Genomic DNA, 15,475 nt, shown 5'->3' on the forward strand with positions numbered 1-15,475 from the left:
TATGTATGTATGTATGTATGTATGTATGTATGTATGTATGTATGTATAATAGTAACTCTTTGTGAATTTAATTTGCATTTTCCCTATTATTAATAATGTTCATCAGTGGTCATCAACCATTTGCATTTTGTCCTTTATAAATAGCTACTCATGATTTTTTTGCCCATTTCTTTTTTTTTCTTTTTCTTTTTACTTAACATACAGTGTAACATGCCATTTCTTATTATATTTTTGTCTTTTAATTTATTCTTAGAAACATTTTTTTGGAAAAAGAGAAACATTTTTTGGGAAATGAATCCTTCATTTTGGGAAATGAATCTTTTTCCATTTTGTGGCTTGGCTTTTCATTTTCTTTATAATATATTTAAATGAACAGTGTTCTAAATTTTAATATAGTTAAATACATCATTCTTTTCTATTATTAGTAGTATTCTTTGTGTTTGTATAAGAAATCCTTTCTGATCCTGATATCACTGTCTTAAAAAAAATCATTTTTCCTTTTTGCATTTAAGCCTTTTTTATTCTACATGGAATTGATATTTGCATATGTGTTTGACTTAAGGATTTAATTTCATTCTTCCCCCTATGTGAATAAACATTTCTCTTAGTACCACTGATTGAGCAGTCAGTCTTTTCTTGGATGATCTACCATGCCATCTCTGCCACAAATCAAGTTTCCATGCGTGAATTGGGATGTTGCTGTGCTCTCTATTCTGTTCCATTGATCAGCTTGTTTTGCATTGTGTCAATACTACAATGTTTTAACCTCTATAGTTTGACAATAAGTGTTGATACCTGTTATATTAATTTCCTAGTGTTTCTGTACCAAATTACCATAAACTAGTGGCTTAAAACAATAGAAATTTATTCTCTCAGTTATGGAAGCCAGAAATCTGAAATCAAAGTATCAACAGTGCTGGCTCCCTTGGAAGGCACTAGGGAGGAATCTTTCTTTGCGTCTTTCAGCTTCTGGTAACTTCAGGCATTCGTTGACATGCAGCTACATAGCTGCAATCTCTGTCTCCATCTTAACCTTTTTCTCTGTGTTTCTGCAGTCCAATAAGGGCATTAGATTATTAGATTAGAATCATTAGATTCAAGATGTTCCTGGATAACCCACATTGGTCTTATCTTGAGATCCTTAACATAGAATCTGCAAAGACTCTGCCAAATAAGGTCACATTCACATGTTCCCAGACAGACGTATCTTTTTAGGGGGCCACCATTCAACCCAGTACACCTGAATTTGTCACCATCTTCTCCAGGTATGTCTTGGTTATTCTTGACCCTTTTCATTTCCATATCAAGTAATACACACACACACACACACACACCCCTTCATACTGGGATTTTTATTTAGCTTGCTTCAAATCTAGAGGTCTAGAGAAATAATTGACATCTTCATTTATTTATACATATTTACTGTATTTCAATAAAGCTTTAAAATATTTTTGTTAAAGGTCTTGTTCATCTTTGATTAGATTTAATATTAGAGGTTCTTTTTTGTCATTGTTAACTGGTATCTTTTTAAAGAACATTTTCTTACTGGTATATAGAAATATGACTGGTTTTTGTAATCCCTTTTTATGTCCTTTCTTTTTTGTATTTGGTATTTCTAAGTTCTGAGTCTCTCCTAAAGTTTTTAGAGCAGATAGTCTTTCTTCTTGGCTGCTTTTCTGTGACTCACAGTCTGGTCCAGGGATTCTCAGTCAGGGACAGTTTTGTCTCCCAAAGGATATTTGGCAATTCCTGGAGACATTTTTTGGTTGTCACCCTGGAAGGAGGAGTGCTCCTGGCATCTAGTATCTAGTGGCCAGGAGTGCTGCAAAACACCCTACAAGTCACAAGATAGCTCCCTACAACAAAGACTTATCTGGCCCAAAATGTCAATACTGCTGAGGGTGAAAAATCCTGTTCCAGTATGTGACTTCCCTCATCTTACTTTATTAGTTATTTTTCCTTCATTTGTTGAGTTCAGGAAAAGTGTTGAATCTGTCACCTACTAAAGAAATCTTTTTGGTTTTTGTCAGTGTTACAGATTTATCTCCATTTTCATACATAATAATTAACATAATTTTAATGGGTTTTCAAAAAAGGAGAGAATATATAGTCAATCTGCCATCTTGGACAAAAATCTCCTTATTTGCATGTAATCAAAGTTTACCATTTTAAAATTAACAACTAGTTTTTAGAATCAAAACTAAATGTCCTTCCATAAGAATACCTCCAAATCCTTGAATGTTATTTTCCTTTCTCTTTACTATATCTCATTCTACTTCAACTTTCCCAAAGGACAATGAATACAATTAAAATTTTATGCAATGTGGATTTGTGCATAATAAGCAAGCAGGGGTTTTCTGGTTAGTTCCAATATCTTTTATGATGACAACAATTTATTGACCTTTTATTTTTTATCATCAGATTAAGCTAATACCTTAGGTTTTAGCTGAAAGGTTTTCTTATATTGTTTAACTGCAATTTTTTTCTTTGTCTTTCACTTTCCTTTTATGAAGCCAGTTTCCTTACTGCCCCTGTCCCCACCCACCCTTGGGGCAAATTTTACTGTGCCCATGGGCAGCTCCAAGAGGAGGTCAACACTGTGGGGCAAGGAAGTAGAGAGCAGAATAGAGAAGGGGAACAGGAGTTAGGGCAGGCCCTGTGTGAGGGTGTAGGTCTCCTGCATCCCTCTAGGATCTGAGCCTAAAAGGCTTTGACAGAGTCGGGTGAATTCCTCAGTGGAAATGGTATTTCCTGGCTAGTTTGAGGTTGATGTATGTGACCTTCATCTCCTTGGCCTCAGGGTTCTGCACATCTTTGAATCACTCCCCTTTGGTGCTCACTACCTGGTTGTTGATGTATTGGATCAGCTTCTTAAGGGCCTCCCTGGGAGCTATGGGCTGGTAAATCTTCTGATCCTTTGTGCTATCCACCATCATGTACTTCTGCAGGTTGAAGGACTTCAGTTCATCCTTTTGAGGGCCTCTGAAGCATCTGGGCAGGTCCTGGTTGGGGCCATTCCAAGTTGGAGGTCCCTCCTCCTTCCCCTCTACCGGCATCTGCACAACTTCTTCCAAGTCTCCCTGAGCTTTGGTCAGCATCCCCTGGGCCTGCTCCACTGAACAGGGAGGGAGCACCTCCAAGAGTACATGCACCCCTAGCAGCTCCTCCTCAGCACTGGCTGCCTCATCCTGGGTGTCTCCAGCAGCAGCATGTAGGAGAATCCCTGGTCTCTTCTTTGAGCTTTTTGGGCCACTGCAGGGGATATGTGGAGATGGGCATCAGACCTTGGACTTCAGAGCTCCGAGTTTGCAGGTTCTCTTCTTTCCTGGCACCACTCAACTGCCCTAAGAGCTTCTGCATCATGTCCCTTATTGTACCCCTTGGAATGTGAGCAAAGCCAGGCACATAGGCCATCATCCTCTCAGTGAAGTCCTCCGTATCAAAGGAGGATGAATTTTACTTCTTCCATTCTGATTTGGATGACTTTTGTTTTTCTTACCTGATTGCTCTGGCTGAGATTTTTAGCACTGGGTTGAATAGAAGTGTTGCGAATGCACATCTTTGTCTTGTTTCTGATTACAGGAAAATTTTCAGCTTTTTACCATTGAGTATGTTAACTGTGGACTTGTCATATATGGCCTTTACTATGTTAAGGTACATGCCTAATTTTTTAAGAGTTTTTAATCATGAAAGGATGTTGGATTTTATCAAATGCTTCTGTCCCCATTAAGATGATCATGTGATTTTTATTCTTCATTCTGTCAATGTGGTGTATTACATTTATCAATATACTTATGTTGAACTATCCTTGTATTCCAGGGATAAATCTCACTTGATTATGGTGTTTGATCCTTTTATGTGCTGTTGAATTTGGTTTGTTAGTATTTTGTTTGATTTTTGCATCTATATTCTATCAGGAATATCGACCTGTACTTTTCTTGTAGTCTCCTTATCTGGCTCTGGTATCAGGGGAATGCTGGCCTCATAAAATGAGTTTAGAAGTATTTCCTCCTCTTCAACTTTTGGAAGAGTTTGAGATGATTGAATTCAAGAATTCAACAATTCAAGAAATGTTTGGTAGAGTTCACCAGTAAAGTCATCTGGTCCTGGACTTTCCTTTGTTGCAAGATTATTGATTATTGGTTCAATTTCCTTTCTGTTATTGGTCTCTTCAGATTTCTTGTATCTTCATGGCTTAGTTTTGGTAGATTGCATGTTTCTAGGAATGTACCCATTTCTTCTATGTTATCTAATTTGTTGGCTTATGATTGTTCACAGCAGGCTCCTATCATCCTTTTTTTATTTCTGGTGTCAGTTGTAATGTCTCCTCTTTCATTCATGATTTTATTTGAATCTTCCCTCTTTTTTCCTTAGTCTAACTATAGGTTTGTCAATTTTGTTTATCTTCTCCAAAAGCCAACTTCTAGTTTCATTGATCTTTTCTATTGTTCTTCTAGTCTCTATTTTATTTATTTCTGCTCTGCTTTGTTATTGCCTTCCTTCTGGTAACCTTGGGTTTAGTTGTTTTTTTTTTTTTTCCTAGTTCCTTAAGGTATAAAATTAGGTTGTTTATTTGAGATCTTTCTTTTTTCTTAATGTAGGTGTTTATCACTGTAAACTTCCCTGTTGGAACTGCTTTTTCTGCATTGCTCAAGTTTTGGTATGTTGTGTACTCACATTCACTTATCTCAAGAATTTTCCTTTTTTTTAAAATAATTTTTTGCTTTTGATTTCTTCTTTGACTTATTGGTCACTCAGGAATGTGTTGTTTCATTTCCACATATTTGTGAATTTTCTTATTTTCCTATTGTTATTGATTGCCAGTTTTATACCATTGTGTTCAGAAAAGATAATTGATATAATTTCAATCTTCTTAAATTTATCAAGAGTTATATTATGGCCTAACATATGATCTATCCTAGAGAATGTTCCATACACACTTGAAAAGAATGTGTATTCTGCTGCTCTTGGGTGGAATGTTCTATTCATGTCTGCTAGGGCCATTTGGTTTATAGCATTGTTCATGTCCACTGTTTCTGCATTGCTTTTCTGACTGGATGATCTATTCATTATCTTAAGTGGGGTATTGAAATTATCTACTATTATCTTATTGCTGCCTATTTCTCCCTACATTTATGTTAATATTTGTTTTATATATTTAGGTGTTCCAATGTTAGGTTCAACAAAAGATTTTTAAAGATAGTTATTTTCTCTAGTATCATTCTCTGCCCCAAGGCCCATCTGAAATCTCAAAGCCAGATGTGTGGTAAGGTTTGCCACAGAACTGTTTTGTTTGAAAAATGGATTTATATTTTGGTATGTGCTCCACTGTGTTTGGCAGAGTTAAAAAAAGACTAATATAGTAATTAAAACAAGATAATAATTTTTTTTGCTAAGAGTTACTATTTTAATTATGTTAAAATCAATGAGTGAAGTATGATTATTTAATTCAATGCAATACAGCAAGGAATTACTGAGTATCTATGCTAAGACTAGCACTGAGCTAGATATCATTTTAAAACAAACTGACCCTTACTTTCCCCTTGGAGACTTTAGGTAATTAGTGCATTCCCAGTAAGATTCCACACCTTGGGGCTAGTGCTCTGAAAACTTGATTTTTTAATTTATTTTTTTTAAGATTTTATTTATTTTATTTGACAGAGAGAGACACAGAGAGAGAGGGAACACAAGCAGGGGGGAGTGGGAGAGGGAGAAGCAGGCTCCCCACTGAGCAGAGAGCATGATGTGGGGCTCGAACCCAGGACCCTGGGATTATGACCTGAGCTAAAGGCAGACGCTTAATGACTGAGCCACCCAGATGCCCCTGAAAACTTGTTTTTTTAAATTTAAAAATAAATATAAATAGAAGTTCTAATATTTTTTACATCCTCAATGAATCATTAGCTTCACTTTGAATATCATTGCTTAGAATAATCCAAAAGGTTAATACTAAATTACATCACAGAGGTAATTGCACCCAGAGGTAAGAGGGCTGGGCTGTTTGAGTTATACCAACAAGGGCTGTCCAGGGAAGGTGAAGCACAAGCTACCAGACATCAATAAGTCAGGTCAGACAAGGGCACGTCTCTGGAGAACTGTTGGTGTAAGCTATTACCAATCAACACATATAGAAGCTGGAGCATTAGTGTACTTGCCCAGTAAATGAAGTTTAGATAGGGAACAAATAGCTGCTACAATTCCTCTTTTACCACAGTTCATCGTCTGTAAGTGAATTCAGCTTCTTAATAAATCTCTTAAGAGGAAAAAAATTTATTTGCTTGTAAGTGATTATAGACAATATAATTCCCATTGGCCTAGGCCTCCAGATCATCCAAGACATGATCCTGATTTTGATTCTTTGTCTTCTATTGCTCTGTAAATTCCCATAATAAATGGGACAGTTTGGGTAGAAAGTAGCAGAAACCCAATGAACAAGTCAAAGATAGGAAAGAAGGAAGGAAGGAAGGAAGGAGGGAAGATTGTTGGGAAAATCTAGAGATTCATTTGACTTCAGGTATAGTGGGATTCAGAGGCTCAAACAATGTCTTCAGGCTTTCTCCACGTGGCAGATGACACAGCTTACATCTACTCTATAGTCATATGTTTTCAGGAATTAACTGAAGCAGGAAAAGACAATTTTCCATAATAGTACTGATGAATATACAATAACTTTAATTCTAAAATTTTAATCTCTAACCCAGATATCTCTGAACCCTAGACTTGTGCATTCAGTGGTCTACTTGACATTTCCACTTGGATCTCTCATAGGCATCTTGATGTTATATCTAAATCCAATTCTTAAAAGTTGTTCCCTTTCTCATTCTCTAATTCCTATTTTTTTTCCACTCAGCCAATGACATCACTGTCCATCTAGTTGCTAGAATACTATTCTCCCTTATCCTCATGTCTAATCCATTCACAAATGATGTTTCTACTTCTAATTCACTGTCTCCATCTTGAACCTAGCTAATGTGATCCCTCATATAGGCAGCTCACCATAATCATTGCTTCCACTCAAGCTCCCTCTAATATCTTGCCTACATAGCAACCAGATGACCTTTTATAAACATATATATTACTTTGCTTAAAATTTCATAAGTGATTTCCAAATGTACTTAGAATAAAATCCCAGCTTTTTATGAAGTCCTCCAAGGAACTTAATGCTCTGGCTCTCCTCCTTGCTCACTGTTCTCAAACCATATTGGCCTTCTTTTTGGAGGCTCTGCACATTCTGTTCCTTCTACCTGGAAGTTTGTCCCATGATCTTACTCTTTTTGTTGCTTATTCCATCTGATCTTTCAGATATCACTTAAATGTCCTTCCTCTGTTGTTACATATTCTCCTGACAGTAGCAGAAAATCTGTAGAGCTTGCCTGACTTATTTTCATGGGTGGACATGGAAAGGGATTCCCTAGCTGGCATCCAGTAACTACTGATCTTTCATGAGGACTTAATCTGTATGCAGTTCCCAGCCAGAGGGAAGGTGCAAGCTCAAGCTTGTGGAAGATAGTAACTGGATGTATTATTAGTCAGAGTCACAAGTATTGTTTTAAACATGTCATTTTGGTTTTTGATGCTGGAGTACAAACCAAGGACTCCAAGTGGGATCTGATTTTAAGGTGAACTTTTTTCCCATTTTAGCTTAGACTCTATCTTGTTTTAAACAGAATAATCTCTAAAAAAAAATCTATTCTTAGGTTTCAACCATGAAAAAGGAAGGATACAACTAGTTTTTGTAATTTTGACTAAATGTAATATTACTGAGTTCTCAGTAGAAAAATATAAACAGTAAGTTAATTTTCTCCAGAAATTGCTTACAGTGATGACTAGGTGTCCAAAAAGGAACAGTTTTTCAGAAGCAGATAAAAAGCAACCTCCCAAGAGATGATCTTTTTTTTTTTTAAAGATTTTTTATTTATTTATTTGAGACAGAGAGAATGAGAGACAGAGAGCATGAGAGGGAGGAGGGTCAGAGGGAGAAGCAGACTCCCTGCTGAGCAGGGAGCCCGATGCGGGACTCGATCCAGGGACTCCAGGATCATGACCTGAGCCGAAGGCAGTCGCTTAACCAACTGAGCCACCCAGGCGCCCCCCAAGAGATGATCTTTTATGAGGTTTAGATTCAGGGAATAAAAGATGTATCTGAGGTCTTCTTTAAGGGTTTCCTGCCTCAGGACTCTCCACCCACAACCAACCTGAACATCTGTCATCAGGTATATAAGTATATAAGGGTTGTCAATGTCACTTAATATACTTAAGAACACAAGATCTAACACCAGATTCCCTGAGTTTATATGCCAGAACCAGCACTTTCTATGCCACCTTAGGCAAGTGTTCTGACACAGTTTCTTTATCTTTAAAATGAAGCTGATAAGAATTAGAAAAACACTTTACTCCTAAGGTGGCATAAGGTTTAAACAAAGAAATTGGCTCAATGCATACCCTGTAGTATGAACTTAGTACACATAAGCTATTATTAGTGGGCATACCAATACCGTACTGTACCAGAATCTATCCATTTTTAAAACAGAGGTCGACTCCTCAGGGAATGATAATCTTGCTAATAATCATATTTTAGTTTGAATAGATTCTTAGCACTTTCTTATACTCTGATATGACAGAATCCTAATCCTTTCCCCAAATGCCATTATGTGCACAGTTCAGAATTTCAGAGGACATTTATATAAAGTGCTGGAGACCTTAACATCAGGTTTTCTCCCTGTTCCCTGAGATATGGAAATAAAATGAGCTCAGAGAAGCTTAGTGAAATCATAAGTGACATAACTCAAAAGTGATCCAAACCCCTGAAAGGACCATACAAAAGGGGTCACCACTGGAGTCTCCTGGCTCCCACCTTGCTTTAGATTCCCATGGATTTCTATTTATACTCGGCAACATGACCTGCAGATAAAACAAAACAGTGTGTTATTATCTTCTTCCCTTTACCATATTGTTCATTCTCAATTCATTTATTCATTCATGGATTTATTCAAACATGCATTGAGGATTTACTGTGGGCCAGGCAGTGTTCCAAACACTGAAGATAAAAAGATGGATTAGACACACTCCCTACCATCATATAGCTCACAGTCTGGAGGGGGAAAGGCACAGCTGTGAACTGGTATGATAAATACTATAACAGCCTCATGTGCAAGATGCTGGGGTGGCCCAAATAAAGGAGTGTTGAACTTTGAGGAGGGCAAGTCAAAGATAACTTATTTGTCCCTGGAGTGTCTGGATGGTAACAAAATTGTCATTAAAGGAATTGCCAGAGGAAAGAAGTGTATTGTAGGAAGAAGACATGAATGTGCAAAGCCACAGAGGTATGAACCAGTCGAGTGGGATTAGGAAAGAGTAAGTCATTCAGTAGATAAGAAAATGGGTATTAAAGAGGGCACGTACTGAATGGGGCACTGGGTGTTATACACAAACAATGAATCATGGAACACTACATCAAAAACTAATGATGTAATGTATGATGATTAACATAACATAATAAAATAAAATTTAAAAAAAAACCCAAAAAACCAAATCTTTCAAAAAAAAAAAAAAAAGAAAATGGGCTTTGAAGGTAGAGGCAGGGCAAGGGTTGATGAAGGCATAAGATTATGGAGCTCACACTGAGGGAGACATTGGGCTTGAAGCAGGAGCATAACATACTCAGATTTGCACTTTAGGAATATCATCCTGGTTGGTAGCATTTTGGGGGGAAGAGGACAGAGTAGAATCACAGAAACATACCAGTGAGGGGATACTGCACAGGTCCAGGCACAAGTTTTGCAGGAGCTGATACCAGACCATAGCAGTGGAATTGGAGGAAGGGGGGGAGATTCAATATTTAGTTGATAAAATCTACTGAACAGTGTTACTGGTTTAAAGGAGTTGGGGAGAGGGGGAAATCTTGTGGGGAGGGAGGCAATATTCCCCTTTCCCGGAGGATGTAGTATTGGGGGCAGGGCAAGATTTACCGGGAGGTGGACCTTATGTAAACTTATGTGGACTTGTGATTTCTCATTTCTGACTCTTAGTCCAGTGCTTTTTACTGTGAGGCACTGCCTCAACAGTCTTTTGAGAATTAGGTTCCAGGAAATCAGCTCACTGAACATCCAAATCCTTCAATGGCTCAGGCTGGAAAAGCTGAGTAATAAAATGCTGATGGTATGGAGTGTGGTGAAACTTATTCCCAAAGCTGGTACCAGTTGTGAAAGCCTGCCTGCCACAGAATGGTGACTAACAAGTGAGGGTGTCAGAGTCAAAGGACAGTATTGTTACTTATTGTGTCAAATTGCTTTAGTGATGGGATAATCATTTAAGAAAGAAACGAGTTGATACAAATAGTGGACTAGTTTCCATATTTGGGAATAAGACAAATTTAGGGTGGGTTTTCTTAAAAGTGAGGACACTGGGGCGCCTGGGTGGCTCAGTCGGTTGAGTGTCCAACTCTTGATTTTGGCTCAGGTCGTGATCTCAGGGTCGTGAGATCCAGCCCCGCATCAGGCTCCTCGCTGGGTGTGGAGCCTGCTTGGGGTTATAACTCTTTTCCTCTCCCTCTGCCCCTCCCTACCCTGCACGGGCTCACTCTCTCTCTCCCTCTCAAAAAGATAAACTAATTACATTAAATTAAATTAAAAGTGAGGATGCTGCTTTTAAAAATAGCACAGATACTTAAATTAATTTGACAATAATCAAAATGAACATTATCAATAGTTTACACCCAGCAAGGTGTGAAATGTGTGATAAACATTATTTCATTTAATCTTCAAAACAACTCTGTGAGGTGGATACTGTTATCCTGTTTTACAGAGGCTTGACAAAATTGCACAATTTTGTTAAGGTTATTCGTTTCTGCAAGAATTAGAACCTCTTTTAGTCTTACCACTATGATAAACCAGTTCCAATCTGGGAATAAACCAAAATTGTCTTTGCCTCAACTCTCTAGAAAAGAAAAGGAGTAACATTTTTCTTTTGACTAATACTCTCATTTAATTTTTCTAACCAGATGTCTAGGATATTTCAACATTCTTCTGGAGGAGATCGGTTTATCAAATCTCATGTTATCAAAATGAGGTATGTAAATTTAGTTTGCAACTTCAAACCAGTACCCTTAAGAAGCACTCCATCAACATGACTGCCCAGCTTCTCCAGGCAAATCTTTGCAGGAACACAGAGATTTCATAAATCCTGAGCAGTGCAGCTTATACTGCATAGACATTTCCCAGTTACAACAGGAAGATGTAAAGTGCTCTATGTCAAGAGGCGATGCCAGTTATTAGACATTGGAAGGGGAGGAATGGCACTGGAATGGCACCTGCTCCTTCAGCCCAGGGCTAGGTAGAATGTAGACCAGCTCTTCTTGATTATCCTCCTTCTAAGCCTATCCAACAACAACAGATGATGACTTTCTCTGCAATAAGGTTTTTCTTTAATGCCACTGGATTTTTATTATTATTTCTAATCTTTTCATTTTTATGTTCTGATAAAAGGCAATATGCCTAAATTGAACATATATTTGTTGTAAGAGACTCAAATAAATTATCAGAATCCATCTTGAATGTACTTTTTATATGATGTCCAAAATGCTTGGCATTTGCTGGAATAATATATCTTGTTTTCTGCCTATTTTGATGAAAAATTTTAAACTTTTTCTGTGGCTATCAATCAATATACAAATATAAGTATTTGTAATACTTATTTGTCTGCTTCACTTCTTGATGGTAGAGTACATATACATGTGGTTAGGGAGCCCCTGCCTTTTCTTCTCTCCTGCTCTCTATTTTTGTTCCTTCCTTACTTTGCTTTCTCCCTCCATCCCTCCCTCCTTCCTTCTTTGATTCTTTATCTGTTTTAAGGTTAAGTTCATCCTCAAAGGTCAACTAGAGGCTTTCTAAACCTACACGTTATAGTATAATATGTGATCCCTTTATCAAAAGATTTCCTTTAATAAGTGTTTTCTGTAATTATCCACTTATCAAATACATATTAACTGACCATCAAATCCCCCAAAATAAATGACTTAATACAATAAAGGTTTACTTCATTTCCATGGAATAGTCCAAAGAGTCGGGAGTGGCAGCAGGGATGTGGGTGCTGGGAGAGATGTGGAATGGAATTGCCTACTGGATCTTCAGCATCTGGTTGGCAAATACGGGAAGAGTGAAAGCATGGAGGGTGGTATGGGAGGTGCCAGGGGCCAGGCTGGAGGTAAGGTGCATCATTTCTGCCCACATTCCATTGTCCAGAATTCACTTGAGTTTCAATAAACTGCAAAGGAGGCCAGGAAATGAAATCTTGCTCTGTGCTCAGGAGGAAAAGGTAACTGTGTTTCATGAACACAAAGCATTGTCTCTGTCATACCAGTACTGAAAAATTATCTTGGTTATGATGGCTCAGAATGTCTTGAAAAGCAAATTGTTTAAGTGCATATAAAGCATGATTTCATGAACATCTCCTCCTCTCCCACCCCCCCCCGCAGGCTATGAGCTAAATAAAGAGCAAGAACAATTTTTTTCAGCTACATATCTGAGCCAGTATTTCTCGAGATAATTTAGAAATTTGATGTACATATATTTCATCCATTGTTTTTTAAAATTTAGTGTGAATCTTAATAGGTAAAAATAGTTAATGATTAGAGAGGTGGCTTTATCTGCTTTTTTGCTCTTCAGTCCAGATGAACATGGCGTGAAAATTCTTATGGTGCTCATGTTTCGATACCCATCTACTGATAGTGCTGAGCGAATCAAGAAAAAAATTGAAAGGATTTTATATCAAAGTCTGAAGACAAAACAGTTGCCTTTGACTATAAACAAACCTTCCTTTACACTCACATGTAAGTCCTTTTACCATCTTTGTGATTCCCTTGTATTCCTCTTTACTTTTCATAAGAATTGAGGTCAGTATCTTCTCTCATTTTAAGACTTCACCACTGATATACACATATCAGTGTGGAATAAAATTAAATAAAAATTCACTATAAGGCAAAGTTTAATTTTAGGAATTTATTTTCATATTTGATTAGGGCTTTTGCTAAGGTTTCTAAGTTTTTTCCGATATACCATGTTGGATCTTTTCAAAAGCATGAGAGGGTAGGTATTATTTTCTGCCATTTTAAGGAAGCTGAGACTCAAGGAAAATATAAGACATGGGACTAGCCAGCCTTGCGGCCAGAACTGAAGTACAGGTGTTCTGACTCCCAGAGATCTTTACAGGTCAGTTCCCAGGGTTAGCTTCTACAGTATCAGGGAAACAAACACCTTTATGAAGGTTTACCCCCAGAGGACGAACCATTGACATGATCTATGAAGAGGTTCTCTAGATTATTTCCAATTTAAAACTATGTTTCATTCATTTCATCATTTATTCCTCACAAAACAAAATCAGAGAAGTTTTGGTTTTCCCCAAAAGTAGAAGAAAATGAGGTCACAATGTTAAGAAATTAAAACTACTTCACAGCTAGTTGGAATCCAAGCTGAGAGGCCTAATAATGTGTTTCAAATGTTAAGTCTCAACGTCAGGTACTGTGCCTTTTTAGTTCTTTACCCCTCCCCCCAAACACTAACGTAAATCTCACACACAATAGGTATTCCAGTTGTGTTCACTGTTCTGATTAAGTACTTCAAGGGCAGCTATTTCTGATTTATTACCAAGAAATAAGGCTTGCGCTTTGGACTGGAAAGTCTTTTCCCCTCAAAGCATCCATGAATTTAAGAAAAAGATTGTCTAAAGGTAATTTCTCTGTTAGAAATCAGGAAAATACTCAAAATCCATTTTGAGATAGAATCCTTGCACGCATTAATGACAATTTTCATGAAGTAATTAGAAATAATGAAGAGAATGGTACCTACCTTAAGTGTTAATTATATTCCAAAGTAAAGCATATTTTTCAACATTCTATAAATGGCAATCTCAAATTAAATTTCAATTTCTGATAATATAATTGTCCCTAATGCATGATCATTTATGCTAACATATCCATCATAAAAGATATGTTAAATTTTTTTTTAGAATTTTTAAAAAATAATTTTTACAATTTTTTAAAAAATTATTTTTCAGACTTCTTGGTCATGCACACTGAATTTTTATTACACAGGTTTGTTTTAATATCAGAATAACTCTATTCTATGACTATACTCAATAATCAAAATTCTACTACAAATATTTTCTTCCACCACATACCTATCTCCTGTTAAATAAGGAGAAGTGAAATGTCCAGGAAACCTCTAGTAGTGTTTGAAGCTCACATCCCTCTCTTGGGGAGGTCAGTGGTCCTAAGGAAATCATCACATACTTCTCTATTTTCTCTGTCAAATGAACAAAACAGAACAAACACCAAACCAAAAAAAAAAAAAAATGCAATGAAACTAAACGTAAACGAACATGAAGAGAAATTTGAAGGGAAAAAAGATGTCACAGAAGGGAGGCATAAAGTGGTATGGGTGGGGTTCCTGGACTGGCTGTATGTCAAAGAGCTTCTTCATGTTTCTGGTGCCTGCTGCCTGGGCTGCAACCTATTACAATATTCACCATGAGGAAGAATCCTCAGTGATAGAAGGCCATCAACTTGCACTGAGTGAATTCCTATCCTTTGTAGACCAGGGCTGGAAATCAGGCTGTGAGGGGCCTGTGATGCCCTTCGCTCCCTGGAGCTGCCCTTTCAACAGTGGCCATCAGGCATATGCTTGACACACATTGGCTGGTACATCTAATACAGTGAGCACCAGTTGTGATGGGAATTGGAGGTTGCATCTTCAAATTATACTGGAGCTCCCAAGAAGGCAATCAGGGACATGATTTAGCCTTATCATTCTTTCCTAATTTTCTAATTTCTTTTTCAGATCTCATAGCAAAAATCAGAAAACGACAAAATGCTCTCTTTTCATTTTAAAGTAAAATTATACATTTTGGACCAAATCAAATCAGAGTTATGTATATATTACTTGGCTATGAAAAATCTCATACCCTCTTGAAAAATGGATGCTTTCGATAATAAGCATTTCTTATAGTGACCATTTGAACAAAATCACATAAAAACAGGAACATATTCTTCTACCAACTAATTCAATGTTTTGCTTATTCCAGCTATTGATGGCAAAAAGATGATGAATCTTCTCAACAGCCGTAAGTTCCAAAACCCACAATGAACTGTTCATTTCATAGCAAAGATAATGAATAAAAGCCACAGAAAAGTTAGAAGTAGAATTTATAAAGCCTTTTTTGCTCATCTTATGTTTTTGTAAACCAAATACTCGGTGTTTTTATTACTGCTTATTTTTAGTATTTAAAACATTTAAATTTATAAATTTACACCAAGTACAACTTCAAGGTTTTTTTTTAAAGATTTTTAAATTTATTTTGGAGAGACAGAGAGAGCTTGTTCAAGTGGGGGAGGGGCAGAGGCAGAGAGAGAATCTCTAGCAGGCTCCCCACTGAGCACGGATCCCGATGCAGGGCTTGATCCCAGGACGCTGAGATCATGACT

At 37.1% G+C, this 15,475-nt stretch overlaps 1 protein-coding gene and 1 pseudogene across 1 annotated transcript in view; one reads left to right on the top strand and one right to left on the bottom strand.

The window, feature by feature from the left end:
* Positions 1-15,475, top strand: part of LOC110591485 (transmembrane protease serine 11F) — a 68,621-nt gene that overhangs the window by 39,546 nt on the left and 13,600 nt on the right. The window contains exons 4-6 of the mRNA XM_021702406.1: positions 11,000-11,067; positions 12,663-12,826; positions 15,076-15,114. Coding sequence (XP_021558081.1) covers positions 11,000-11,067; positions 12,663-12,826; positions 15,076-15,114 — 271 coding nt within the window. The remainder of the gene's footprint in view (positions 1-10,999; positions 11,068-12,662; positions 12,827-15,075; positions 15,115-15,475) is intronic.
* LOC123324056 lies at positions 2,733-3,444 on the bottom strand (annotated as a pseudogene).

Source organism: Neomonachus schauinslandi, chromosome 2 (genome assembly GCF_002201575.2).
Source record: "Neomonachus schauinslandi chromosome 2, ASM220157v2, whole genome shotgun sequence".
Taxonomy (NCBI): domain Eukaryota; kingdom Metazoa; phylum Chordata; class Mammalia; order Carnivora; family Phocidae; genus Neomonachus; species Neomonachus schauinslandi.